Below are 27,238 nucleotides of genomic sequence, written 5' to 3'. Positions count from 1 at the left end.
ACTCCCCCACCAAAACCCCCGATGTTTTATTCTTCACATAGCACTTGCCTAAGCAGCACCAAGCTCTGCAGCCAGAGCATCTATGGGTCGTATGTATACTCTGCAGTGAACCCAACGGATTTGTTTTAATCCTCGAGATCTAGAAGACCAGTATCTGGAACTCTGAACAACTGTGCGCGCACGTGTACGCATCTACAGACCACAAAGGCAGTACTTTTGAGTTAACACACTTTGTTCTGTGCAGCCCAAGCATAGTTGGTCCAGCCCAGGCCTTTGCTTCTTTTCCACACAGTGGACTACATTCTACTGCAAGAATAGACTTTCCCAGTTGCACCCTCCAATACCAGGGTAAGGACAAACTGTTCCCTAGGTCACCAAATTGCACTGCTCGGCTTGAACAAGAAACCGGTCAACGTTTTAAAGAGGGGATTTTATAGCCCGCACAACAGACTCCCAGGTTTCACTTTTCAACACAAAAGTGTGGCAAAAGGAACAACCCGAGTCTAGAGTAAATGAATTCCACAAATATATAACAGTTTCAACAGCCTTGAGTACCGGTGCTCAGACTGAGGCTTTCTAATAAGTAATTCATCATAAAAATAAACCCCGTTTTCAGCTGGAAGTAAAAGGAAACCCAGGAGATTTGAAGCTTGACCTTTCTACATCTGTTGAAAAGGCATCAGGATCTTATCTGGCCTGCTTAGCCCGTGGAGTTCCCCTTCCCAACCCTACATCGCAAGAGGTCAGGAAATGAAGGCTCTCAGTCATCACAGTTTGATTAAGATGGCTTAAAATTCGAGCTTTAATTGAAATGGAAAGAAACATTCCAAAAGGATATATGTTTTATAGACTTAACTGAGTTACCAAATTTAGGTTTCATTGGATGTTATTGCAAACATGAACATTAAATCATAAGCACCAAATAGTAGAGAACTGAAAAAAAGAAAAGGATATAACCATACCATATCAGAAGGGATTGGACCAAATGCTTTTGTAGGCAACTATCCAAATGTGATGCACTGACACATTAGCTCATAGGATGTAAGGACATCCCTGAACCCACCAGAAAAAACTTCTGAGGACTGACTACATCAACATTTTCCTGACAAGTATCTTCTCTGCCAGCAATAAATCCCAGCTCAATACATATCTAAAATGATATACATTAGAGGGCATGTGTTTAAGAGTATTAAGTTGGCTTAAATTACTTGAGCAAAATTTTAAATATGTAATAGAACTCTAAAAAGGAACAAAAAAATTGAGAACACCACTGCAATATTAATGCCAAGTTGTTACTTTTTTTTTTTTTTTTAAACAGATCTGTACAGCAACATAGCAAAGAATGCAGTGATCACAATTCAAACCAGACAGCAATCTAAGGGAATACTAATCCTGTATACAGCAGAGCTGAAACACTCCCAACGTTCAGATGCTCCAAGTATGTTGGCTACCCTAATGCACTCCAAACCAGTTCTACCTACATAGGACATTTTGGTGTGAAAAAGTTTCTGTAAAGTTCCCTTTGTTTCCAGTGTTTTTCTTGTACAAAATATTACAATGTTTTTTTATATATATTTACAGACTTGCACAGCTAGAAAAATATAAACTACAATTGGGCTTGGCAATCAGTTCTTTTCTTTAAATACATGACTTTTCAGAGCAAAAATTGTAGTGGTAACATATCCTGCACTTCAAGCATCTGCACACAAAACCTTTCTTCCTTAAGCGTATCAAGCCTAAAAACCATGACTGCAGTGAGACATGTGCCACAGTAAGTGCAACGAATGCAATTCATCTACCTCCTGGCATAAGGAAGACACAAGATGAATGTTATTTGTGCAGGTTAGTGGCACAATATAGAAAAATCCATAACTAAACATTAAATTCCTTAATAACATTCATTAATTTCATAGGCAGAGCCTGTTAAAAAAGGACAACTGTTGTAACTTTTAAGAAAAGCAGATGCTAAGTTCACGGGGCATTATACATCTTGAACAAAAATGCAACCACAGTTAACATTTCAGAGGCATTTGCTAGCTTCAAGCAAGCCCCCAGGTATCAAGGTTTTTTCCATTCAACTTTTAAGTAGAGGCCAGGGAGGATTTTTTGCTTTAAAGCTACAGTATCTGTCATTATGGCTTTTAACACCCCAGCTTTCACCGAGATGAGGTACATGTTTCTAGTGAAACGGTAACAGTTGAGCAAAATGAGTTTCAATGGACCACAGAACTCCATACTCGGCTGTAAACACGTTGTCCTATGGAAGGTTGCCAAACCAAATTGTAACAGTGCAAAACAAGATTTCTTCTTTTCTCTGTAGAAAGTCTTGTCGAGGCATCTAGGACATTGCTAGTAGTCAAGCCACTGAGCAAACCCTCTTTCCACCAGACTTCTGTTTACTGACACCACCTAAAAGGAGGTTAAAAAAAAAAAAAAAGTAGAAAGGTGAACAAACCACTAGCAAGAAGCATCAGCAAGTTCCTAACCAGCAACAAAAAGTCTGCATAATCATATACCTTAACAGTGTTGAAAAAATAGGTATGTAAAAATACCCACCTCATCTCCCGTCAAGTTCCACAGCTGTATCAGTGGCAGACCCGTTGCGCTGTCATAATTCGTGACCTGGAAACACAGAAGAACATTAGCATGCAGCAATTCTGGTCTGAGCCGTGGAGGGTGCAAGGCTAGCGTCATTCACTGCTTATCAGATCCTCAGACTCAGCCTAGGCTAGCGGAAACGTAGCTCCTGCCACCAGGCAGCTGGGACGCCCTGCCGGCGAGTGCGCTCTGGTCGCTCAAATCCGTGCCCTTGCTAGAATTAGTGATGCATTCGAGCACTGCACTCAAACCAAAGGAAGCTACGAGATCGAGCGTCACAAGCGCTGTCGGCTTCCCACGCGTCCCAACTGCCTTACGCGGATAGCTACAGCCACTGTCAGAGGCACTTCGGAAGAGGCAAGTGCCTCTTCGCTGAGACCAGGCACTGCATGCAGAAGCCTTTGGGATGCCCTTACTTCTCCCTCCGGCCAGCCGGAGGCCAAGTCCTGGACGTCAGTCTTGCAAAGACAGTTGGGACTGGCAAAGCAGCGCAGACCCAGGTGAATACTTGATCTGCTGGACAACAGGCCACTTTGCGCTCTGTAAATCCATCCAGGTGCCCTTCCTCTCTGCCCGCATCAGTAAGGAGAGGGAATACTCATCCCTTCCCAGCCAGGCAGTCCTGAGCGGTGCTGATGCCACACAAGGAAGTTTTCGGTGCCCGAGACTGCTCGACAAGGATCCTGCCCAGCAGCCAGGCTTACAGGCTGCGGCTTCGTTTTCGATTTTAACACGCACGGTACGCGAGGGGGCAGAGAGGACAACAGCAGCAGTCAAATTGGCAACGAGACTTTTCCAGGCAGCTCTCACGTACCTGTGCCACTAGGACTGCGCCTTTGGTCATCTCACTAACAGCGGCGTCGGCTTCAGATGAAAAGCGATCCTCGTCTTGGGAAAGAAAAGAGCAGGAGAACACAAATGAGATATTCACAGGCTTTAAAGGCCAGAAGGGACCATTAAGCTAATCTTGTCTGGCCTCCTACATAAGTTAGGCCAGAGAATCTTCACCTACTGCTGCTGTACACATTTGCTGAAACCAGTCTATTAAGCTGGAGATCACACAAGCATTGTGCCTGCCGTGTTGCTGAAGGGAAAGGATGAAGTGCTTTCTAAAGCCACTAGCTCAGTTAATGTGAACGTAAGTGGCTGATGAATTCGGAGGCTTTAAAGACAGAAAAGTATACTTCTGCAGTACGTTTGAGCTGCCGTTAGTATTTTGATCCTTAATAAACGAAGCTCAGGGGCCTCAGGACATTACTGACCCTGCACAGAGTGCAGCACTGTGAACGGGAATTCCGAAGCCTTTGTACCGCAGGCTGGCCGGCCCCTGAACGGTGCCAAACGCACTCTTGGCAAGCACTGGCAGCTCAGGTCTCTCAGCCTGCACAGCTTACGTGGGCACTGTTGCTAACTCCACACCTGTAATGCAGCAGGAAACTCTTGTGTCCCAGGCTATACAGTTACAATCTACAGTGCAGACCAGGCATTTCAGAAGTATTTGCATTTTGGAGGAAAGTTGCTTATTTCCTACCAAATCACTGCAAGATGAAGTTTCTCCTTTGCGCTCCCCACCCTGAGACCACCTCCAGCAGCAAGTGAACTCCTTACAAATCCTGAAGGAGGTCGATTACCTCAGGGAGCATGCAAAACACTGACTTCTGCGAGAAGCAGTTTAAACCTTGCCATCCACCTACAGTCTTGGCAGAGCCTGTACCTCCTGGAGTCCTGCCAGCCACAAATCCCAGTGGTGAAACCTGGCCTGACCCCTAACACCTACAGACACCCCTTCTGCACCCAGAAGGGCAGCTTTTTAGACATCAATAGAGCATGCATCTCTAACACCACTAGAGACAAAAAAAAAAAAGGGGGGGGGGGACGGGACGGGGACACCCAAAGCATTTCTAGGTAGTGACTGACATTCTTCCAGTGCTTGGAGGGCAGTCTTTTGAACACAGAACTATACACATCAGTCATTTTAGTAGGAAAATGTCAGATGTTCATCTAGCAGATTAAAAACTAAGTTTGCGTTTACAGCTACTCTGTGACAGAAGGCGGCAGAGTAGTTACAGCTACTTCACCTGTACCCTGCCAGTCCTGCCAACTTGCTGTTTAGGAGAGTAATTCATTCTCTCCTCCATGCAGGAAAAAGCCTGAACATTTATCATCCTTCCCCTGGAGCCTGACAGGTTATGCCATGCTAGCACATTTAGAAGAATAAAATACAATTTTTCCAATCTTGCTCTAGTCACATCAGAGGCTGCGCTTACAATAGGAGGGAAAAGGTTTAGACAGAATCATCACTTGTACACAGTTGGTATCCATTTAAACCTGCAGGAGGAGCACCAACGGTATGTCTTGAGAGCTCCATTACCTGGAAGTGGCACCACGTTGTCTAGTAAAACTTCTGCTCCTTGGAAAGGTAGTGATAAAAAATCAGACCTTAAAGAAAAGAGAATCAATCAGAGCAAGAACATGGCTTTAAGTTACTCCTGTATTCTTTTAGAGCAATTGATTAATCAATGTCACCTTACAGGAATTCAGTTTAAAATTAATGACAGCTTAAAAAAAAAAAAAAAAAAATCAGATCCTTCTCCCAGCAATCTAAGCAACAGCAATAAATAGCCTGATTAGCACAGCAAGTTGGATTGGGCTCCAAGCAAAAGCCATCTCCATAATGGAAGCTGTACTGCATTTCTCCCACCTCTGGGGCACAATCAAGTATTTAACGGGCTTGTGTAAGAAAAACCCCATCCAATACGGCTCTCCCAGACAATGGGGCTGGACCGTTGAGAATCTGAATCTTATTCCTAGCTCATCAATTAACTACAATTTGGGGCCTCCTGAAGGCATCCTTTCGCCCAGCTTCCACGCTGAAGTGGCAGAAGTTGCAATTTCCTCTGCCCTCCCCTTCAAAAAAGCCTTACAAGAGCTTGCTGTGCTCCCAAGGAATCCACAGTTGCTGCTGAGCCAAACCTTTCCACCATTTCCCACTTCAGCAGCGGAAAAACCTATATGCAATTCAAACGATATATGAAGATTCAAGCCAGATAGTGCCTCAGGCCACAGAAGAGGAGCTAAAGACCTGATTTGTCTGAGTGTGTCAATCTTCACTTTGTCGTATCCTCCATAGTCCACGTATCTGAGCTCCACTTCACCGGTCTCTTCAAAGTAGCTAATAACTTGAGCCCGTAACCATGCCCCATCCAGGCCTGGAGCCGCGCAGATAATACCAACTGCAAAACACAGGAGTACAGAGAAGAAAGGCTCAGCATAAGTGGATTTCCAGAAATTAGCACTTCAGGCATCAGTATTTATCTACTGAGAATCAACAGCGTTTCTTACGCTGCCTCCATCTTCTTTCACCACCGCCCACACCCCCACCAGACAAGGCCTGCAGCTGGGACACAGGAGAGGTGGGTTTTACTCTCAAGTCTCCGTCTGCCACTTCCATGCTGTTCTACCCAGGTATCCAGTTCCCTTCCAGCCTTGGGGCACTAACAGTGAGGACTGTCCCCAAAAAGCAAAGTTAGCGCTAGTAACCCCCTTCCATGTGGTTGTGGTGGGTTGACCCTGGCTGGATGCCAGGTGCCCACCAAAGCCGCTCTATCACTCCCCCTCCTCAGCTGGACAGGGGAGAGAAAAATATAATGAAAGGCTCGTGGGTCAAGATAAGGGCAGTTTAATAAAACGATAGCAAAGGTCGCGCGCGAAAGCAAAGAAAAAAAACAAATGCTGTTACTCTCTACTTCCCATCAGCAGGCGATGTCTGGCCACTTCCCGGGAAGCAGGGCTCCAGTACGCGTAGCGGTTGCTCCGGAAGACAAAAATGTCCCCCCCTCCGTCTCCCTTCACTTAGCTTTTATATCTGAGCTGACGTCATATGGTATGGAATATCTGTTTGGTTAGTTTAGGTCAGCGGTCCTGGTTATGTCCCGTCCCAAGATCTTGCCCTGCCCCAGCCTGCCATTGAGGGGAGGGCAAAAATGTTGGAGAGACAGCCTTGATGCTGTGCCAGCGCTGCTCAGCAGTAGCCAAAACACTGGTGTGTTATCAACACCTTTCTAGCTACAGAGCTGCAGAGCACAGTGCTATGAGGGCTGCTATAGGGAGTACTAACTCCATCTCAGCCAGACCCAATACAGTGGTGCACCCTCCACTTTACACCACGTGCAGACGTGACGCTATGAAGATTTGGGAGTAGTTCCACACTTTGTCAGCAAAAATGCACCAGATGCCAAGTTCATTAGAAATAACCTGAGATGGACTTTATCTCATTCTGAATTTCAGCATGCAACTAAGTGGCTGGGGAGGTACTCCAGGGATGAGTGGGGTAAGGAAGAGTAGAGCAGCATCTGTAGTCTGCCAGTGGCTTAAAAAAAATATGAAACGACAGGTGAACTGTCACATTCTCATCCACTGGGAAACTTCCCAAGCCTAACTCGGTGGCATCAGGCTTTCGCGTGACCCTAGAAGTTTCTCAGCTAAACAATTTGTGAGCAATCACATTACATGCCTTCTACTGGAGTCGGCAGGGTTGGAATTTCAGGTTGAGAATAGCAGGCGTACATCTGCTGGTCGAGGCTACGCAGAACGTGGAAAGTGGGGTGTGTATGCTGCTGTAGAAACATGTGCCCCGCATCGACTTGGTTTGCCACGACCACCTCTACAGTGACTCCGTCTGGGAGGAAAAGCTGTCATGTGGAAGAAAGAAATTCTCATTAGTATTCACTGCAACACAAGCTTCATTCACAGCAACTCCATATTCCACCAGCAACTCCTGAAGCTTACAGCCATGGGTGGAAAAGCCCTGGCACTGTGGTATTTCACTTCCAAAAGCTACTCACTGTTACTCCATGCTGCTCTAACAGAAATCAGACCTGAGGCAGGGCCCACCTTGCATACAAAAAGACTATCGGCATGAAGCAGTTGGAAGACTTATTTACCCAAGGGATCAGTGAGCAGAGTCAGAAATGATGCAGGTCAAGCTGCGCTATCAACACAGTGCAACTTGCAAGGATTCCCTGCCCACAGGGTTTTTAAACATTAAGGTAATCTTCGCAGAGATTGTCCAAGCTGGTTGAAGTGCTCACCAAGCTGCTTTCAGTCATTTATCAGCAGTCCTGGCTAACCGGGGAGGTCCCTGTTGACTGGAAGTTAGCAAATGTGACACCCATCTACAACAAGGGCCAGAAGGAGGATCCGGGGAACTACAGGCCTGTCAGTCTGACCTCGGTGCCAGGGAAGGTTACGGAGCAGATCATCTTGAGTGCCATCACACAGCACGTACAGGACAACGAGGTGATCAGGCCCAGTCAGCATGGGTTTGTGAAATGCAGGTCTCGCTTGACTAACCTGATCTCCTTCTATAGCCAGGTGACCCACTTAGCAGATGACAGAAAGGCTGTGGATGTTGTCTACCTAGACTTTAGTAAAGCCTTTGACACCATTTCTCACAGCATCCTCCTGGAGAAACTGGCTGCTCGTGGCTTGCATGGGTGTACTCTTCACTGGGTAAAAAAACTGTCTGGATGGCCAGGCCCAAAGAGTGGTGGTGAATGGAGTTAAATCCAGTTGGCAGCCGGTCACAAGTGGTGGTCTCCAGGGCTCAGTTTTGGGGCCAGTTCTCTTTAATATCTTTATCAATGATTTGGACAAGGGGATCGAGTGCACCCTCAGTAAGTTTGTGGATGACACCAAGCTGGGCAGGAGTGTTGATCTGCTCAAGGGTAGGAAAGGTCTCCAGAGGGATCTGGACAGGCTGGATGGGTGAGCTGAGGCCAGCTGTATGCGATTCAACAGGGCCAAGTGTCGGGTCCTGCACTTGGATCACAACCACCCCGTGCAGCGCTACAGGCTTGGGGAAGAGTGGCTGGAAAGCTGCCTGGTGGAAAAGGACCTGGGGGTGTTGGTCAACAGCCGGCTGAATATGAGCCAGCAGTGTGCCCAGGTGGCCAACGCGGCCAACAGCATCCTGGCCTGCATCAGAAACAGTGTGGCCAGCAGGAGCAGGGCAGGGATCGCCCACCCAGGGATCAGCACTGATGAGGCCGGACCTCGAATACTGTGCTCAGTTTTGGGCCCCTCACTAGAAGAAAGACGCTGAGGTGCTGGGGCGTGACCAGAGAAGGGCAACCAAGCTGGCAAAGGGCCTGGAGCACAAGTCCTATGAGGAGCAGCTGAGGGAACTGGGGTCGTTTAGTCTGGAGAAAAGGAGGCTGAGGGGAGACCTTATCGCTCTCTACAGCTACCTAAAAGGAGGTGGGTCTTGGTCTCTTTTCCCAAGTAAGAAGTGATTGGATGAGAGGAAACAGCCCCAAGTTGTGCCATGGGAGGTTTAGATTGGATATTAGGAAAAATTTCTTCACTGAAAGGGTTGTCAAGCATTGGAACAGGCTGCCCAGGAAAGTGGTGGAGTCACCGTCCCTAGGGGTATTTAAAAGACGTGTAGATGTGGTGCTTAGGGACATGGTTTAGTGGTGGACTTGGCAGTGTTAGGTTAATGGTTGGACTTGACGATCTTAAAGGTCTTTTCCAACCCAAATGATTCTATGATTCTACATTTCTCGGCTCAGGCAGAATGGAAACAGCAGTGGAAGAACAGGTAGGTAAATCTGATCTGTAACAGTTACATAAGCTGGACAGCACAGAGCCACACAAAATCCAACTGGTTTTGAGAGCATCTGTGAACCAGCCACGTTGACATAGCATATTATGACAACAGCGACCAACAACAGCCTTCCAACCTGACATCAGCATAGCCAGCAAGCTGGGACATACCCAAGCAGTCATAAGGAGGGAATGAAGCGTCAGTGGTGTTGGTGGAGGTAGAGCGTGGATGTTGGTGAGACACAGCTCTTTGAACTTTTTGCCAATCAGGCTCAGTACTTTTTCTACTTGATGCGAAGAGCCTGGAAAACAAAAATCCCACAGAAAGTCTGTAGTACAGATATGCTGAGGACACCCCCACCCCGTGAAGTGATATAGTTACCAGAAGCCTTCTGCGCTACATCAACGATTTAAGTTTTAATAGATTGGCCATGTAACCTGATATCTGACCAACATGAGCAACTCAGGCCCCAGTTTCAAGAGCAGTAGCCTCCAGTATGAACCCAATTCACTGGCAGATATTTTTCAGTCACAATTAATCTAACATCCTTCACAGTCAAGACTGCATTTGCCGATACACATCCCATAGCTCCTCCTTCAAGCCTGAAGGGATTCTTCAAAACGCGTTGGTTAAACTACAGCAGCCGAAGATGTTAAAATGCTTTCTCACCTCTAGAATAAGAGGGTTCAAATGCCAAGGCACAGGCAACTTGGCATACACCTCTACTGTAACAGCACCGATCAGAAAAGTTTTGTAAAGCACTAGGCTCACAAAGCCACTAAATCTGTTTAAATTCCTTGCCCATCTAATTAAGGCCCCCAAGCTACATATTAGGCCATGAATAAAGAGACATTCCGCTTACCTTCGATGTGACAGACTTGGGAGTCACGGAAATAAGGTAGTGTTGAGACATAAATTTTGGCACCAGACGATTGCCTCAAGAAGCTCATAAATTTTCCTTGTTTTCCGATCAAGCGGCCAACTAATTCCTTTATGAAAGTAACAAGAAAGCAACAGTCAGGAAGAGAAACATAGATCAAACAACACTGTTCTCCGTGGCTTATTTCACCCACATTCCCAGTTCCTGTAGCACAGGGCCAGGCAGGATAAATGTAAGGGAATGCTGGACCAGCACAGAGTTCAGCTGGTCTATGACAAGTCAAGGTAGATACAGATCAGTAAGCACAGCTTGTTTTGATAGATCCGTCTTCATATCTTGTAGAATGACATAAAGACACGATGGCTTTTACCAGGCCTGGTAAAAGCTACTGTCTTCCTACAGTCAAGTGAAGTCACGTCCTCTCCCAATCTCCTACCACTTCTTATTTTAAAAAAAAACATGCTACATGCATTTTTCATTCATATGAAATACTAAGTTTTAGCAATTTTTAAACAAGCTAATTAGATTAGATAGGGAGTAGACAAATTCACGGGAGAGTAAACCAGGCTGTCGTGCCCATTAGACTACAGAGTCCCAGGACAGCTGTGCGGGATGATGATGAGATGTCTTTGCATGTCCTATTACTTCTACTCTTCCACTGGCACCTGCCACCACCTACTGTCAGAGACCAGGTACCAGAGCAGAAGTGTTGGGCCCAAGTCAGTATGGATAATCCTATACAATGTAGAGTTGGCTACTTTAAGAAAAGGGACAGCCTGTCTTCATGAAACACTGAAACGTATTTTTCTGCTGTAGAACTGCTTCTTCAGCCTGTGTTTTACTGATCCATTAAAATGCACATTACATGTCTTCCCTGGGCTCACAGCATCCAAGCACTCGAGGCAGCATGCTTATCCTGCCGGGAGCTGCTGTCTTACATTACTGGCTGTCAGTATTCGGGTCTGCTGAGCAGCAGAACTGCAAGAGCAATGCTGTGCAGGACAGCCACAGATGATTTTGCATACACAAAGCAGGGAAGAAGGTATGAACATAGTCCTAAAAACACAGTCTCTCTCTCAACCCAAAAGCAAGCTCACTATAAAGACAGAGACACAGCAGATCTACAGAATAGCTCAGACGAGCATTCAGCTTGTGAGGAAGGGTTTGGACGGGCAGTTGAAACATAACCCTCCTACATAGCAGAAAGAAAAAAAAAATTCATCACCTGCCCTTAATAACTGTGTACCCTCAAAGCCTTCTGAATGTTTTCAGGGCATCAGACTAGCAGATCGGGGTGGAAGATAATGGGGAATAATGAGTCCAGCAACCAACATTACCCCGGGCATAGCCCTGACATGCCTCTTGTTTACAGCTGTGTACTGGCTCTTCATTCCTGTTGAGTCCTAACGGGAGCTAAATGCTTAAATCCTCATTGATTTGTTGTTGATCTCCCTGGGATGGCACTGACCCAGTACCAGGCTGGAAGAACCAGAAGATGGCTGTGTAGGGCAAGGCAGGATGCGCGAGCAGGCCAACGGCTGCTTACCTTTGGGACCTCTATCTCCCAGATAACGCGGTCAGACTTGCTGGATTCTCCTCTTAGCTTAGAGTTCTGCCGACTCACTGTCTTCCTCATGGCACAGCCACTGTCCACAAAATTCACGCTATTTACATCCGAACCTACAAGATAAGCACACATGTCAGCATTCAGACAACCCACACAATCCAGCTACCAGACACAAGGCCATGAAAATACATAATTTCATAGAGAGGTGACACTGAGCTCTTCCTATGCATTCAGTTGGGATGATCCTGTATCAGGTTCTCTGGTATTTCAGAAAGGGTAAAGTCCCATCACACACAGCCTACTGCAAGTTTCCTTTTATTGCTGGAGAAAAACCTGCACACCTCTGGGAATGCAACAGAAGGAGGCCCGAGTTCAGCAGGAGTCCTTCAAACATGGTGACACCTTATGCAGCAGCAGAGACAAGACACTTTAAGTCAAAAGTTACCAGGTGAACGAGAGCTATGCTAACACCAACACTGAGCTGCTGCTGCAGCAAGGTATTTTGCATTTTCCCCATGGTTTAAACAGGGCTTTTCACAGGGAGTTCAGCATGCAGGGAGGGATGTGCAACCTATTCGTCTGCTCTTTGCATTGACATTACATTCCTGCCCCAACGAGGGTTGCATGGTGACCTGAGCACCAGCTGTGTCCACTACTAGCTGCGGTAGGGGATTGTCTCTTGCCCAGATTTGTCATATGCTTGAAGAAACAAGGTGCCAGAGCTGAGCTACGTTTTGTTCCCAAACCATCAGCCGATACCAGGAACATTTGTACTTGGGAAGGGGACAAACTCAAACAGCTTCCTCCTGGTCAGATCCCAGATACAGTCAGTGTAACAAGATCAAGAACATGAACAAGGCTGATCCTTCCTCCAGATTAACAAGCAGAAACATGAAGATCCTCACTTGCTTGCAAGTATTCAGATCACCCAGTACAAGACCGAAGAGAAAAATAAACCCAACAGCTGCCTCACATTTGCCACATCTTAACAAGTAACACAGCACAGATGCCTAGAAAGTCAAAGGCAAGCAGTGCAGCTGTTTGCAATAGACTTGCTAGACAAGGATGAGGATTTAAGTCTCACAGCCTGGGTGCGAAGGTCAGCTGTAGGACCTTTTATCCAACATAGCCACATAATCAACTTTACCTGCTATACTCCGTCTCCCTACCTGTCTCCATGCAGAGCTTTCAGCCCGTGTCATCACCAGGCTCCACAACACGCCATTGTACCTTCTCATCACACCAGCATTCACAACAAGGCAAAACCGTTTTCCTCCTATGGTTACTCTCGCTAGTGAAAATGTTTTGTGGGTTTAATCCTTAATTGTTGGCAAACTCAATCCCCATGCCTCACAACAAGCAGCGTTCCAACTACTTTGTAGCAATTACAAAAGACATCCTGTCATTAAGGGCTGTTGGCACCACGGGGTCCTATAAAGGATTTTAACATCCATCCCCAAGGTCACACGGGTTAACATTTGCTCAGACAGCTTTGTATTCTGCCAGGCACACATCATCCAGGATCTAGAAGGCAAAAGCAACACAGAGACAGATGGGGGAACTCCACGAACATTGCTCCCTGTTGGGATTTCTTGGCATGCACCTACCCTTCCAAGCAAAAAGGCTTCAGGGTAATTGGTCTGCAACCAACTGATTTTATCACAACTCATCAGAGCACTTCCCTGGTTCATCCAGCAGCACCTCAGAAACCTGCCTTACAGCCTCCTTTCAGCAGCAGCCCACAAACACAGATAAGAACCCAGTGCTTACTAGAGGCTGCCCGAACTGAAGCAGAAACCATTTGCATTAGCAGGTCTCAAACCAGCAAGGTGTTCAACAGCCTGGCCTACATCCAGACACAGCCCATCTCACCGGGCTACTCAAGCCCATGCTTAGCTTTAGACAACAAGCTTTGTGCTGAAAGCGGACCAGTCTGCTCAACCTTTCGCCGTATACCCTGAAGATCACCCAGCTAACACGGGATCCTACAGAGACGGGAATTCTGAGAGCAAATGTGTACCCACCTGCACATGAGGCCTAAATATTCATCTACTGGTGAAGGTAAAGATGAAGAGGACTTATCTGAACATGTTCTGAAGCAGAAGGGTTACAGCACATAAAATGCTTGTTCACCACATTTTCGTGGGAGCATTTTCAAATCCCTTACCTCCTGAGCGATCTCCATCCATCTCTGCTGCCCTGCTACACTCATGATTCAAGTCTGGACCATCCTTTTTCAGTATCCCGTTACTGTATGGCACTTTGCCGCCTTCAGGTAGCTGCAGAGTAGGAGGTTTTTCACTTGGTACTGAGCTCTGCTCAGCAGACGTGTCTTGCGTTGCAGATGTGCTCAGTGAGTCCGAATGCTGGCCTGACGCGCCAGACAGCATCGTGTTCTGCAATGGGTCCTCCACACTTGTCCCACCTTCAGATGTGTATGTGCTGTACCCAGAGTCTTCCATAACCAAAGATGACTTTTCCAGTGACCCTCTGTGGTGACCCACAGGAGTCCGACCAAGTCCGTGGGAGTCACCGCACACACGGTTCTTCATCCGACAGTCTTCTGTGTCTCCCCGAACAGGGCCGGATAAACGGCCGTGTGTTAAACAGCTGGGATCTGCCACACTCCGATCCCGTTCCCCTGTCTGCGGGGATGTCGGTACCCCAGCATCACTCGTCGCAGCAGCGATGCTCTCATCGGCTACTGTAGCTTCCTCCGCAACCATCCGATCGGAGGAAGCGACGCTTGCCGCCTCCAGAGGTCTCTCAGCTCGGCTGGCAGCAGCCTGGCAGATCCAAGTGGACGCATCACTTGTGGAACCAGACAGCACATGCTCACTGCACGCACGGTTCTTCATCCGACAGTCTTTTGTGCCTCCCCGAACAGGGCCGGATAAACGGCCGTGTGTTAAACAGCTGGGATCTGCCACACTCCGATCCCGTTCCCCTGTCTGCGGGGATGTCGGTACCCCAGCATCACTCGTCGCAGCAGCGATGCTCTCATCGGCTACTGTAGCTTCCTCCGCAAGCATCCGATCGGAGGAAGCGACGCTTGCCGTCTCCAGAGGTCTCTCAGCTCGGCTGGCAGCAGCCTGGCAGATCCAAGTGGACGCATCACTTGCGGAACCAGACAGCACTTCCTCAGTTGCTGCCAAAATGACCTTGGAAATGATCTGTATTGCTACTTGCTCAATTTTCTCAACATCTTCCTTGTCCAAACTCACTCCACCAATCTTCTCTCTTTCCGATTCATCTCCATTTGGCTCCGCATCCTCCTCCTGACACACAGGTACAGTACTGGCAACGGACTCGGACTTCTCTTCTTCCCTGGACTGCTCCGAACAGGCGGACTCCAAACTATCTGGTAACATGCTCACTGCAGAATCCTTGTGACCTGATACAGCTTCAGCTTCATTATTGAGAAAGGCTTGCGGGGTATCGGCTTCCCTCTCCAATCCCAAGCAAAGGGCTGTCACGGAGCCAGCATCCGATAGCACCATTTCTGACATCTGGCTTTCCTTAGGGGGCTTAAATGAAGAATCGTCTGACTGCTCTGCATTGCTGATCTCCTCCACCATTCCCAAAGACTCTCGCGTCAGCGTCACTGATGCTGACGGCCACTGATCTTGGTTTGCACTAGAGCTTGAATCCTGTATAAGGCTCAGTGCAGCACCGCCGTGACACTCTGTGCTCTCTGAGATCAGAGGGAGAGAAACACAAGCAGGGACACCGCTTTCATCTTGAGATCCTGTCGTTTCTAGTTTTTCACTGTCGTCCTCAAGGGTGCTGGGCTGCGTTGTCATTACTGACAGGTCTGGAAGGTCCTGTGAGAGATCTAGCCTCTCGCGAGTTTGAGACAGAAGAGAGGGCGTCGTCAACCCTGCTGAGAGCAGGGAGGTCGAGGTTTCGTTCTCTCGGCATTCCTCTTCTGACGAGAGAGGCGGTCTTCGAGGAACACACGCTTCTGTTTTGGGTGATGACTCATTCTCTGGCGCTTCTTCCTGCTGCTCTTCTTCAGTGGCTATTGCTTGTTTATCGTGATGGCTTGCACGCTTTTTTCTATGGGAATAGATCCACCAGCAGCCAACAAGTGCCAGCAACCCAGGTATGGCATATGGGATAATACTGCAGAAACGTAAAGCCATTTTACAGATCCTTAGCAGCTATATCTAGAAGGAGAAACAAAAGCCATGTTACAATAGTCACAGGAAAGGTAACAGCAAGGCTAAAGTTTCATAAATGCCTTGAGGTATTTCTATTAGCATGAACAGACTTGTTTTCTAGCCACTCCTTAAATTCACATCTCTGCTCCACCAACAGACCACAGAACAAGACCCTGACCTAAGACTAGGAATATCTGGACATTTCTCACCATTACACTCACCCATTTCACCTTATCCCACCTTTACACGTAAAACAATTTCACCTTCTTTCTCCTGCCTCACACCTTCGCAGGTCAGTACTACACACAAGGACAGCATCCAGCACCGCAAGTCTCTCCAGCATCAGGCTGGGTTCACAACACTGCGGTACCACAAGCGCTCCGAGACACAGACTTCACACGCTGCAGGTCTCCCCGCTTCCCTGCTTGAAAGGCAGCACCACATTCCCGAGAGTTTCATAGGTTGACAACACGCACTTCTCCAAAACGTAACAGCTCAGTGAAGGTGAAGCGCTTTGCAAATGTTCTCATCCACAGCGACTGCAAGAGGCTGGTGAGCGGGCACACGACAGCAGTCTGCAGTTAAGTAGACGCTAAACAGCAACACGCAGCTACTCCATTGACTTTTATACACACAGTGTAGGAATTCCTAAACAAAGAACAGCCACAGCCTGATCAAGCAAGTGTCTCCCAATAACCAGAAGTGCCTCTAAAAGATTTTGCAGTAGTGAAGATGGGAAATCTGCTATAGCGCCCTTACAACAGCGGTATTTATCTAGCAAAAGGAGCCCGGATAGGGACACTACTACCTAGGAACCCAGCTCCAAAGTTTGTTCTGCATTACTATGTTGACAGCTGCTGCTTCTCTGACTTTCTAGAGTCGAAAGCTGTCTCTCTGACTCTAGAAAGTGTATGAACCCTTCCCCACCTGCGCACCGCCGAGACACGTCCCAGTCACGCTCCTCCATTTACAAGCCTCACCTGGGTTATCCGAGGCAGGGCTGACATGCCTTTCCTTTTCCTTAAGGAAAGTCTACAGCTGGAGCACAAAGCTAAACAGTTACCCACATCCCCAAAACAGCCTTGCTGCAAAGCACTTACAGTTTATATTTTCACTGAGCAGGAATTAAAGCAAAACATCACATGTCTGGTGATGCTTACACATGACAGATTTTTCTCCAAACAGGCCTCAAGACTTTTGCCAATGAGCAACAAAAATAAAGATTGTTTTCAGGAGATAGAAAAGTCCTAGAAATGGGAACCACGCACTGGAAAAGAGTATTATCTAGCTCCTCTTTAGAAGCATAATATTTCCGAGATAAACAAGACAATCAAGTCATTCTGTCAACTATGCTTAGTCTGTCTCAACCGGAAAAAAACTTGTTATCAGAGCAAGCCTTCTGACCACAGCTTCCAAATACAACTCTCCTTTAGGGCCTTGATTTTTCACGACGAGCTGATTACATTCTAGCCCAGGGACAAAAACATGCCTCCCTCGGGCTCAAACCGAGCATCCAAGCCTCAGAAAATTTAATATTCTCTCCAGATTTCTCACCTCCTCCAGCAACACCCTCCCATGCCACAAGATCAAATACACAACTTTATCCAAGCTAGCTCAGACGCCCGCCTTGCTTCTGTACCGTTTACCACGGAGTCCTAACGACTGAGGCAAGTAAATAAATGACTGGCAAAAACAGGGACTAGAAAATTTCTTGCTTAATCCCAAATCAAAGGTCAGCTGCAGACATGACTTAAGAAATCCAGTAATATCTCCAGTATATCATAAATGAGGTATTTATGTTGTTCTACAAAGAAAACTTGAGTGTGTGTTAATTGGACATTCATAGCTGCTTTCTTCTATATCCAAGTTACTTCCAGCTGGCTTTACACAGTCAGGTAGCAGGGCTCACTGCTGAGGATGAACTTTCAGTTAACGGCAACATCTGAGATTTGGAATTTAAAAAAAACCCCAAAACCAGAACCAACAAACCTATGCAATACTTTGGATGTTTGGTTTTTGGAACTTGGTAAATGGAAAGGGTGAAGCCTGTACATTCCCAAGACAAAAGGTTCACATTTATGCTCTCCAGCACAATGGCACATTGTGAGCCACTGCGAGTGCTCGTCTGCTGTCTGCTTAAGTTGTTGTAATTAATGCAGAACCACCCTACAAGCTGTCTCGCAGGCGTACCACAAACTCAAATTAAAGTAGCTCACATAAGTCCATTCCGAGCAAGCTTTCCTGATTAAACAGACAGCCCTATTATTATCCGATTCCCTATTAAGTTGCACCAACTGTACAAACAATAGTCCCACACAATTCCGCAGCGCAGGAAGGCAGTAGCAGGATGCCCCACAGAGGGCCAGGCCTGTCCCAAAGCCTGGCAGACAAAACAGTTCTAAGAGTCATTTTCAACATTAATATAATTTAAGATAAAGATCTTGACTCTTCTGTGATATTTAGATCAGTGGGGACCGGTGGATTAGCTGTCTGCTCCTTGTGAAGCTCATTTAATTTCACGTTTTTGATTTGACTAATTTTAGCAAGAGCTGCATTATGCTATTAGTGATCACGTTAAATGGGAATTCCACATCCTTCCATCAGCTAGAAAGGGATAAAAGGCAGTGGGTCTGTACGAGGTGCCAGCAGACACCCCAAAGCACCGGGCTGGCGAGGAGACAGCTAACACCAACAAACATCTCCGTACGTAAACGTGATGGGAAGACTTCACTGGCCCGATTTCGATACGCCGGTCACGGTGTCACTTTTTTACGCGACGCCTAGAAGATGGCTGATTTTTAACCTGCTCAACCAAAGGGTTGCAAGATGCAGCACGCACTTCTCTTCCATTTCCTCCACAGGAGAGCTCCTAAAGCCCACGTCCCTTTTCCAACACGTTTAAGAGCGACAAAACCCGCTCTCCGCTGCCAATTTGACAGCCAGTTCAGGACTGCAGGGGCAATGGGATCATTTAAACACACGGGGGGAAGAAAGCCTGCGATTCTCCTGCCAGCAGCAGAACAGAAAATGGCAACTTGTCAAATCACATGGCTTTAAACACTGCCAGACTGGAGGGAGGGAGCCTGGCCCGACAGTCCTTGCACTCTCCAGGCAGGAGGAGCCAGCTGGAGAAACGCAGCAGCCCTGGAGGCTTTGGACCGGAGACGATGGGCTCGTAAGAGCCAGAACCAGCGCGAAGCGCTGGATGCCCCCAGTGCCGTTTCCCAACACGCAGGGCCCCATGCAGTCCCGCACCAAAAATAGCGCGGAGCTCGCGCACTGTATGCGCTCACCCCGCACCACCAGCCACTTCCACTTCTTTCTGGCATGTCAGGAATCCGGTCTAAATGTCACACCTTCTACCGAGGCAGGGCCAGAGAGCTGCAGCTAGGACATGAGACTTTTCCAACTTGCTAAATAATCCCCACAGTAGGTCAGGATGGGATTAAGACAGCAAGGGGAGAGTAGGGGTCAGTCAGCTCTCCAAATCTCTATCCTGACTTGATTTATGGAACACTCCTGGTAAAGACCAGGGAGATGAGAATAAGAATGAATGCACACACTTGCCTACCTTAAAAAAAAAAAAAAAAAAAAAAAAAAAAAAAAAGAAGAAAGCAAGAAAGAAAAAAAAGGCACCAAGGACAGTCGATTTATTCTACTTGTTCACATTAGGGTCCCAGAGCAGTTTTAAGCCACCTTGTTTCCCTAGCCAGGACAAACAACCCTTCAGTATACACATCCTTATTAGGTTAGAAATGTCTGCAGCATGAGGTTCAGAGAAAAGCCATATAATTCACTCTCAAGGTTCGAGAGGAGAGTTCAGCAAGCACTTGCTCCCGATTTTCAGGGCTTTCTACACACAAGAAGGTCTGTTCCGGGGGCAAGCTGCTTCAAGTCTCTACAAGAAGAGAAACAAGTCCCAAGTGGCTGAGCTCCCGTGCTCCGCAGGGACATACCCTACACTGCTGCCAGTCCCTGCCTCCTCTGCTCCCCTTCCACCCCAGCGCTTGAGAGGTTGCACTTCCAAACCCCAAAAGCAGTGGAAATCCAGGCTGGAATTAAAGGCCGTCCTGAAGGACCACAGAGCAAACAAGCAGGCAGCTAAATTGGAAATGTAGCTTCAACAGCAAGGCCGGGATGCCTCCCTACAAACCCTACAGGTAGCGATACAGCACTCGGGAAATAAATACTATCTGGGTGAAAGAGAACTGGACAAGGTTGGCACAGTTAAAACTAAATGGGACCACGTGGGCTCTTAAAATTTTCCATGCTAAAAATAACCAGTAGCACATGCTCTGCCTTATAGGAGACATAAGGAGTTGACAAAAACCTAAAGAACTGGAGGCCCTACCATTAAGATTAAAATAAGAGAAATTACTGCAGAGAAACAGACATAGACTTACTTGACCTACCTTTGGCATAAGGCTTTTTTTTTTTCCATTGAAAGTCCAACTAGCACAGGGTAATGCAGTATCTAAACCACAGCTTCTTTGCTTTTTCATACAAAGATAAAGGAGGCAGATAGTCAGCCACAGAGGGACCACCTGCTTCTTCCTACCGGAGAGCCTCTCCAGAGTGAGGTTCAAACCGGAGAGCAAAGATACCTCCTACCCACACCGGTTAGCATCACAGAGGCTGATCTCAAGGGACGCATTGATGAGGTCACAGTGGCCTGCCGTGTCACCGGGCTGCGAGCCCTTGCATCACGCACTCCTGATCACCGGGGTGTCAGTCGGCCACAAGGCTTTGCAGCCTTTCCCACACTCTTTTCCCGGGCCAGCCTGGTGTTACCACCATCAAAACCAACATCACCCAGAGGTGGGCGCTCGGAAAACACGACTCAGTGGCTACAAACCTCCAAAAACAGGTAGGAGCCAGGCAAGCAAGATCTCAAACCGGATGGCACTTATTTTAAAATAAGAAGTGAACAGGTAAGTTTCTCTATACTTAAGTAATTAAAGTGTTCTGCAGCAATTTCTGCTTCAAACAGCAGCCAGCAGCACTGAAAGACAGCAGCAGCAAGAGATACCCCTGAAGCAATACCACCTTTTCCCAGCCCAGTTAACATGGGCTACAGAGCTCCGGAAACAGGCTCCTCCGAATTCATAAAACTACTAATGAAGTCTCTCCACAACCTTAAAATATTTGAGAACCAACAGTCCTATTTGCAGAGGGATTAATTACGACATCAGTAAAAGGCTGAAAAAGCTGGTTGCTGTAGAGCAAAACAAGAGCTCTGGAACAAGAAACACCACCAACACCAGGCTGTCTTTTATCTCCAAGATAAAAACTCCTTTCAGCGTAATCAGCTTCACTGGTGTTCCCACAACAGCTCAGTCCCCTCCTTGGCAGCTGAAGCTGCTACACTGATGGCCCAGGCTTTATTAGTATTTCATTTTACAGTCACGGCCAAGCAGTGGCCCAGCACAGCTCCAGCAGTACCACTTCTGGGCCAAAGCAGGACTCGAAGGAGTTTCTATTTACACTGGAAAGCAGAGGTTTACAATAAAAGTATCAACCTAGCCCAACTGTAGGGGTTTTTTTACAGGTGTTTTGGAAATCACCAAGAAGCTCATATATATACAAACACCAACCACCAGCAACCCTCACCACCTGCACTGCCTAAAGGATTAACGCGAGGCCCCGGGCTGATCGCTCCTGCTATGCCACAAGTCACAGGTTACACTTTGTAACTAACGTTAACCCTATCAGATTATCAAGCTCCTTACTGTACTTTATATCTTATTACCTTCCTGCTCCCATCGTTTCATTATTTATAGTTTCCTCAACCAAGCTAGAGGATTCACAGGGAGAGACACTATTACAGAGGAAGGCAAGATCAATTCTTCACCGCTTTGCCAGAAAGGTATTTCAGGTACAGGAGCAAATTTCAGAAACTGCTTCTGTACCACTTTACCAATACCACCTTTACCTTTCTTGGCTATTCCTCAAAATTTGGTGGAGGGTTGGTTTGTTGTTTTGGGTTTTGTTTGGTTTTGGTTTTTTGGTGGGGTTTTTTTCCAGTTTTGGAGTCTGCTCCAGAAATGGAGCCAGACCAAATGTTCTGTTTCTTCAAGCTAGCCAGAAGAGTTTAGCACATAAGCCAGAGGCCACACAACCTTTCTATTATCACCCAGCTTCAAACTGCAGAGAAAGTCCTCCGATTCAGACTAACCCACTTTGTGCACAGGTATCCCCGACCGGGGAACGAGCACTGGTTTTACAGCCAAGAGCCTAAGACATCAGTTGTTGCGATTCTTTCTTGCCTCCTCGACACACTTACCAGTCCAGATTCAACTCTTTTAAAAGCATTTTTCATAGAAGACTAAAGAGAATCAGTCCTTCACAGTACAGGCAAAGCAGCTTTTATTACCTTTATAATCTACCAACACATTACAAAAGTTTTCCCCAAATCCAGATTTTATTGTCTTTCATTCTTTCTGCTTTTTCACCCAGGTTGGAGAATAGAACAAGTTACTTTCCAGAATTTCAGAAAAAAATACATCCAATACTCAGTATTTTGTGTTTGCTTCTACACCAATGAAGCTAATGCAGCCCTTGCTATGGGCAATGCTAACAAGTGTAGCGTCCACTACCAGTGCAGCTTAAAAATTAAAATTTAAAAGCAGCCAGCTAAGTCAAATGTCTGGCACCTACATCAATTGCCACAAAACAGGCATGTACAGCACTCAGGAGCAGAGACTAAACTAACCAAAGGCTTCCAATATACTCTGCACGTAAAAAAAAACCCAAAAAACCAGACTTGAATTTTCAAGGAGACAGAACAGCGAGGTTTACATCACAACACACTGATACTGCTGCCAGAGACAGTGAGAAAAGAGGCAGCCCTGAGACCAAACAGGTATCTGGAGAACAGCATCAAGAGCTGCTCACGGGGAGGTTTACTGCGCACGGCAACAAGACCTTGATAAGCAGCTTCTCAAAACAAAAGCTGGACTAGACTTCAACAGAAAAGCAAAAAGCAGTGTTGTTCAGTTGGAAGCCTTGAACCCAGGGCTTGGCTTGCTGAGAATAAGTTGCAGAAGCACACAGAGAGGAAGAATATCAAATATTTGTGAAAAAGGCACTCCACATTCATCTGCACCAGGAAGGAACAGCAAAGATTTCGCTAAGAGTCATTTAGACTGAACAAGCAGAAAGATAACTTGTATGCATTAACAACCTTGCTACAAGAAGTTACACAAGGTATTTGAGACCTAATCAGAGAGAGACATGCTTCGCTTTGATCTGTATTACAGTAGCACTGGCAAGCCCTGGCCCAAGTTACACTAAGGGGCTGTTCTCCTGCACAGAAAGGCTTCCCCCAAAGACTGCAGGCTGCCTCCTCTCCTCAGCTTTGGCAGTCCTTTTTAAAAAAAAAAGCCAAGCCAAGACACGGATCAAGTGACCTTCCTACAGTCACATCAGGTTGGAAGGAACACGAGGAATACAAAATAGGTACTCTTAACTCAAGAGACAGCAGCCCATCCCCTTTACCAGGCAGCAAACAGAACACTACACTCCATTCAACTTGAACTACTTCAGGGAAGTGATGTGCAAGTTTCTTTCCTGCACCCCTGAACACCAAAAAATTCTTCCTAACCCTGCATTTCAACAAGAAGTGGAATACAAGTCCAAGCTCATAACAGAAGGGGCTCCTCTTTAAGGAAGGAAAAACTGCAAGGTCACAGCCTTAAGATTTATGGGGGTACACACTCCAGTCCTTGTCCCAGAGACTTCGAGTTTCCAGTTCACAGATTTATCCCTATGCAAAGCTAATACTCCCAATACAAGAGACACATGCAGACCATGAGCTTTTGCCAGGAACTGCTGCTATTTATACACAGGGAGTCAAAATCAGCTATAGCACATGGTAAGTTTCTCATCCTCATTGCCAGGTGGCAGCAGAGGTCAAAGGCAATCAGGACCTCTTCAGGTCTACAAGCAGTGATTTGTTTGCTGAAGAAAGATTTTAAATGGTCTTTTATGGAACATCCAACTCCGCTAATAGTAATGTATAGGGCCCATAAATTCAGAGACAGCTTCCAGCCAGGGTACAAAATGCAGGAGCAGCAAAGTTAAACAGAATCCCTGTAGCGGACAATAAAAAACCCCACGGTAAACCAGCTGAAGACAGATCATTTGCAAAAGCAGCAAGTGACATGCAAACATATCACCTTCAGCAATCCTCATGAGAAGCAAACTCAACAGCCTTAATTTCCAGGAAATATTAAGCACCTGCTGAATAAAATAGCTTCTTCCAAGTACCTGAAAGTGGCTGCCTGAAGTTAATCATCACTTCATAAAGTTTAACCAGCCATTTGCATTAAGAGTTCCACAGAAGCACTGGAGTTAGAAATCAGGATTTAAAAAAGGCTTGTCATTAGATCTGAAACATTAAACAATTAAAAGTAATTAATGTTTTAATTAATGTTTTTTATTACTTCTAGATGTTGCTAAGGGCACATAGGATACCAGCCCTGATCTTATTACAGTCTCCCTAGACACTAGAAATACCTTAAATAATTTTTCCACATCAGTTAAGTGCACATGAAAGATGAGAGCCATAGAGAAGTGGGGTATGTTGCTTTTAAAGCGTTATGCTCTTCAGATAACTCTCCTACTGCAAAAGCGTACTTGCTCCCAAATACCCCTGAAGTCAGCCTGCAATGTTTTCAAAACGAACACAAGAGTCTCACCATAGCAAATCAGCTGCTTCCAGCTCTGAAGAGCTTTGGCTGCAATCCTCAAACAAACAAACTCCTGTCACAGTTAACTCCCAAGAGAACCTGCAGGAACTGGGAACCTGTGTACCATGGTGGATCCGAACCGCAGGTACCTTCAGCTCACACCCTGGGTGGTGGGGAATTCCTGTTGCCTAGTTTCAGGCATTATGGAATGTCTAGGTTAAAGTCAAGGCTTTCTAGGCAGTTGATGATTTTCAGTATCAGTATCTCCAAGTATCTCCAGAGATCTTTAAGGAGGAATCGGGTTCCTAGGACAGGTATCTAAACTCAGTGTGACTAAGGAGAGCACACCTAAGCAGCAGCAACCAGAACGCGCAATAGCTGGGTTCCTGCAGCACCGTCCATTCAGACCCTCCAAACCGAACAACGTGATTTGTCTCATGTCGGAGAGCAAACAGCCTGTGGCCCTGTCGTACAAGATACGTTAGAGTCACGGTGAGATTCACCTGCCTAAAGCCCCCAGCACGGTGTCCCGTGAGAGCTTTTAAAAGTCCTTCAAGAGCCCAATGAAACATTGAAACAGAAGCTGAAGGACTGCCAGGTGAGCGGTACCAGGACAGCAGGCGATGCGATAAGGCGGATTCTAGAAAGCTTTGAGCACAGCTCAAGTTCTACAGGCTTCTTGCTCCTTTTAACTTACAAAAAAGTTGCCATTTCCTTCAGTGCACTCAGCAGCACATGCAAGCAAACCAGTTCATCAAGAACTAAACTGTGCCATGGAGATACATGTAGTGAAGCCGCACCACTCTCTTTCAGGATCACAGGTACGCTGACATTACTAGATGACAGGCACTGTAGCTCTGGCAGATGCCTGCACAGTATTTCACCCTTCACACAGGAAGCTCATTAAAGAATGAAGAGGTTAAGTGACTTGAACTGGGTCACACAGTGACCCCCCGGCAGAGGAGCGAGCTCAGCTCAGTTGCTCTGACAGCTCTGGTCCACGTGCTCCCAAGAAGCCGGCTGTACCTCCCTCACGAGTCGCGCTGCTCTCCAGCACGTCACGCGCTCTTCCTTGGCCATGCTGTGCACACACGCAGGGCTGTAACTCGGTAGATCATTCACAGGCACAAAGCAAACAGGAGAAAAGTAAAGTTACCATCTCCTGCTACTACTTTCCCCAGCAACAAGCCATTTCCTTTCACCTGAGACAAAGTCCACAGAGGCTCTGATAACGCTCAGCAGGTGCTAGCACAACCACCGACCCGGCCAAGGCAGCACACGACCCTGGAAACACAGAAAGTCAGGATTACTCCCATTCCGCAGCCCCTTCCTTTCCCATAGCAGACGGACCGTGGTCAAATGCAGCTTTTGTTGCCGTTTCTTACTACTACGGATAACTTTCACGAAAGGGATGCCCTTATGGAGATGCCTGTTCACTTTGTGTTCCCTGCTGCACGGTACAACTTACTAGCCTGCGATAAAGAACTTGGCCAGGCAGAGATCACGTTGCCCAGTTCTGCAACGCGAGTAACTTAGATCTTACTTGCTTCAAGGAGTGGGAAGAAGAAGAAACAAGAAAAAAAAAAAAAAAAAAGTCAAGCAACAAGGATTCTTCCAGGAGAGCACGGCTACTAAAACATTACTTCCTCGGTAGCGATGTAATTTAATTCCTTTGCTCCCGACTATATTCCACGCTGGCTTACGGACAAACAGAAGTCCCCGCAACGTACGAAAATCCCGCTAACAGCAGTTTTTGTCGGCCGCTACCGCAGCACGAGCGAGCCTCGCCGTACGAGACACACGGCGAGGCCTCCTCAATCTCTACTCCCGAGCCTGCAACGCTCCTGTCATCTCTCGCTCTTCGTGCCCAAGCGGCCGCAGCCCGGGCCGCAGCGGGGACGAACCACGCTCAGCACCAACTCACACGGTCCCTGCGTCTCTCTCACGAACGCACCGACCGGCTCCGCTCCTGCCGGCTGCGAAAGAACCGGCGGAACGCGGGCTGTCGGGCTCGGAACCGCCGCTTACCCCGGCTGCCAGAGCCTTCCCCCCCCCCGCCCCCGCCCCTCGCCACCAGCCACCGGGGCCGGGCGGCCGCGTCCTCCGCTCCCCGGCCCCGGCAGCCGCCCCGCCGGGGGACCGGGGGTGACCTCCGGGCCGGGGCCGAGCGCGGCGGCGCTGACCTTGGGCGCAACCGGGCTGTGCGGGACCGCTCGCCGCCGCGGCCTAAGGAGAGCAGCCGGCGGGGAGAACCGGGGCGGCCAACAGCACCGCCGCCACCGCCCCGGCTCCGGACCGGACCGGGGGCGGCGGGGCCCCACGCTGAGGGGAGCCGGCCGGCTGACAGAGCGGGGCAGCGGGCCCCGCCGTTCCCCCGGAGGGTCGGACGACGGCCCCGCGGCGGTACTTACGGACGGTCCGGAGCAGGTGCCCGGGTGCCGGTGCCCGGGTGCCGGTGCCCGGTGCCGGTGCCGGTCCCGCCCGCCGCCCCGCCAAGCCCACGTGCAGCCCGGCCGGGCCGCCGGGCTGGGACATGCAGCGGCTCCCGCCGCCACGCCCCGCCCCGCCGCGCCGCGCCACGCCCCTCTCGCGAGAGCGCCGCCTCCCGCGAGACCCGCCCTCCTCACAGCGCCGCGCCTGCGCACCACGCCGCCGCCATTACCTGAGGGAGGGCGGCGGCGTTGGCTTGCCTTCTTGTCGTCCCGGCTCGGCGGAGGGCGTTCGATCCGCGGC

At 47.8% G+C, this 27,238-nt stretch overlaps 1 protein-coding gene across 2 annotated transcripts; it reads right to left on the bottom strand.

Moving 5' to 3' along the window:
- Positions 1–784: 784 nt before the first annotated feature.
- Positions 785–27,224, bottom strand: AKAP1 (A-kinase anchoring protein 1). Of its 2 annotated transcripts, none has more exons than XM_049803350.1 (11): positions 27,168–27,224; positions 13,820–15,821; positions 11,632–11,765; positions 10,068–10,194; positions 9,376–9,506; positions 7,112–7,289; positions 5,681–5,831; positions 4,970–5,037; positions 3,413–3,486; positions 2,557–2,622; positions 785–2,409 (listed from the first exon to the last, which is right to left on the bottom strand). In XM_049803350.1, exons 2-11 carry the CDS (start codon positions 15,795–15,797, stop codon positions 2,350–2,352), a joined length of 2,967 nt encoding a protein of 988 aa, XP_049659307.1. In that variant the 5' UTR covers positions 15,798–15,821; positions 27,168–27,224; the 3' UTR covers positions 785–2,349. The 2 variants fall into 2 exon arrangements, with proteins under 2 accessions (XP_049659307.1, XP_049659308.1); XM_049803351.1 differs by lacking the exon at positions 27,168–27,224 and adding an exon at positions 26,917–26,961.
- Between the last annotated feature and the right edge of the window lie 14 nt (positions 27,225–27,238).

The sequence above is a fragment of the Accipiter gentilis genome, chromosome 6 (assembly GCF_929443795.1).
Source record: "Accipiter gentilis chromosome 6, bAccGen1.1, whole genome shotgun sequence".
Taxonomy (NCBI): Eukaryota; Metazoa; Chordata; class Aves; order Accipitriformes; family Accipitridae; genus Astur; species Astur gentilis.
The sequence above is the reverse complement of the archived record's forward strand: the minus strand, read 5'-3'. Positions and strand labels throughout refer to the sequence as shown.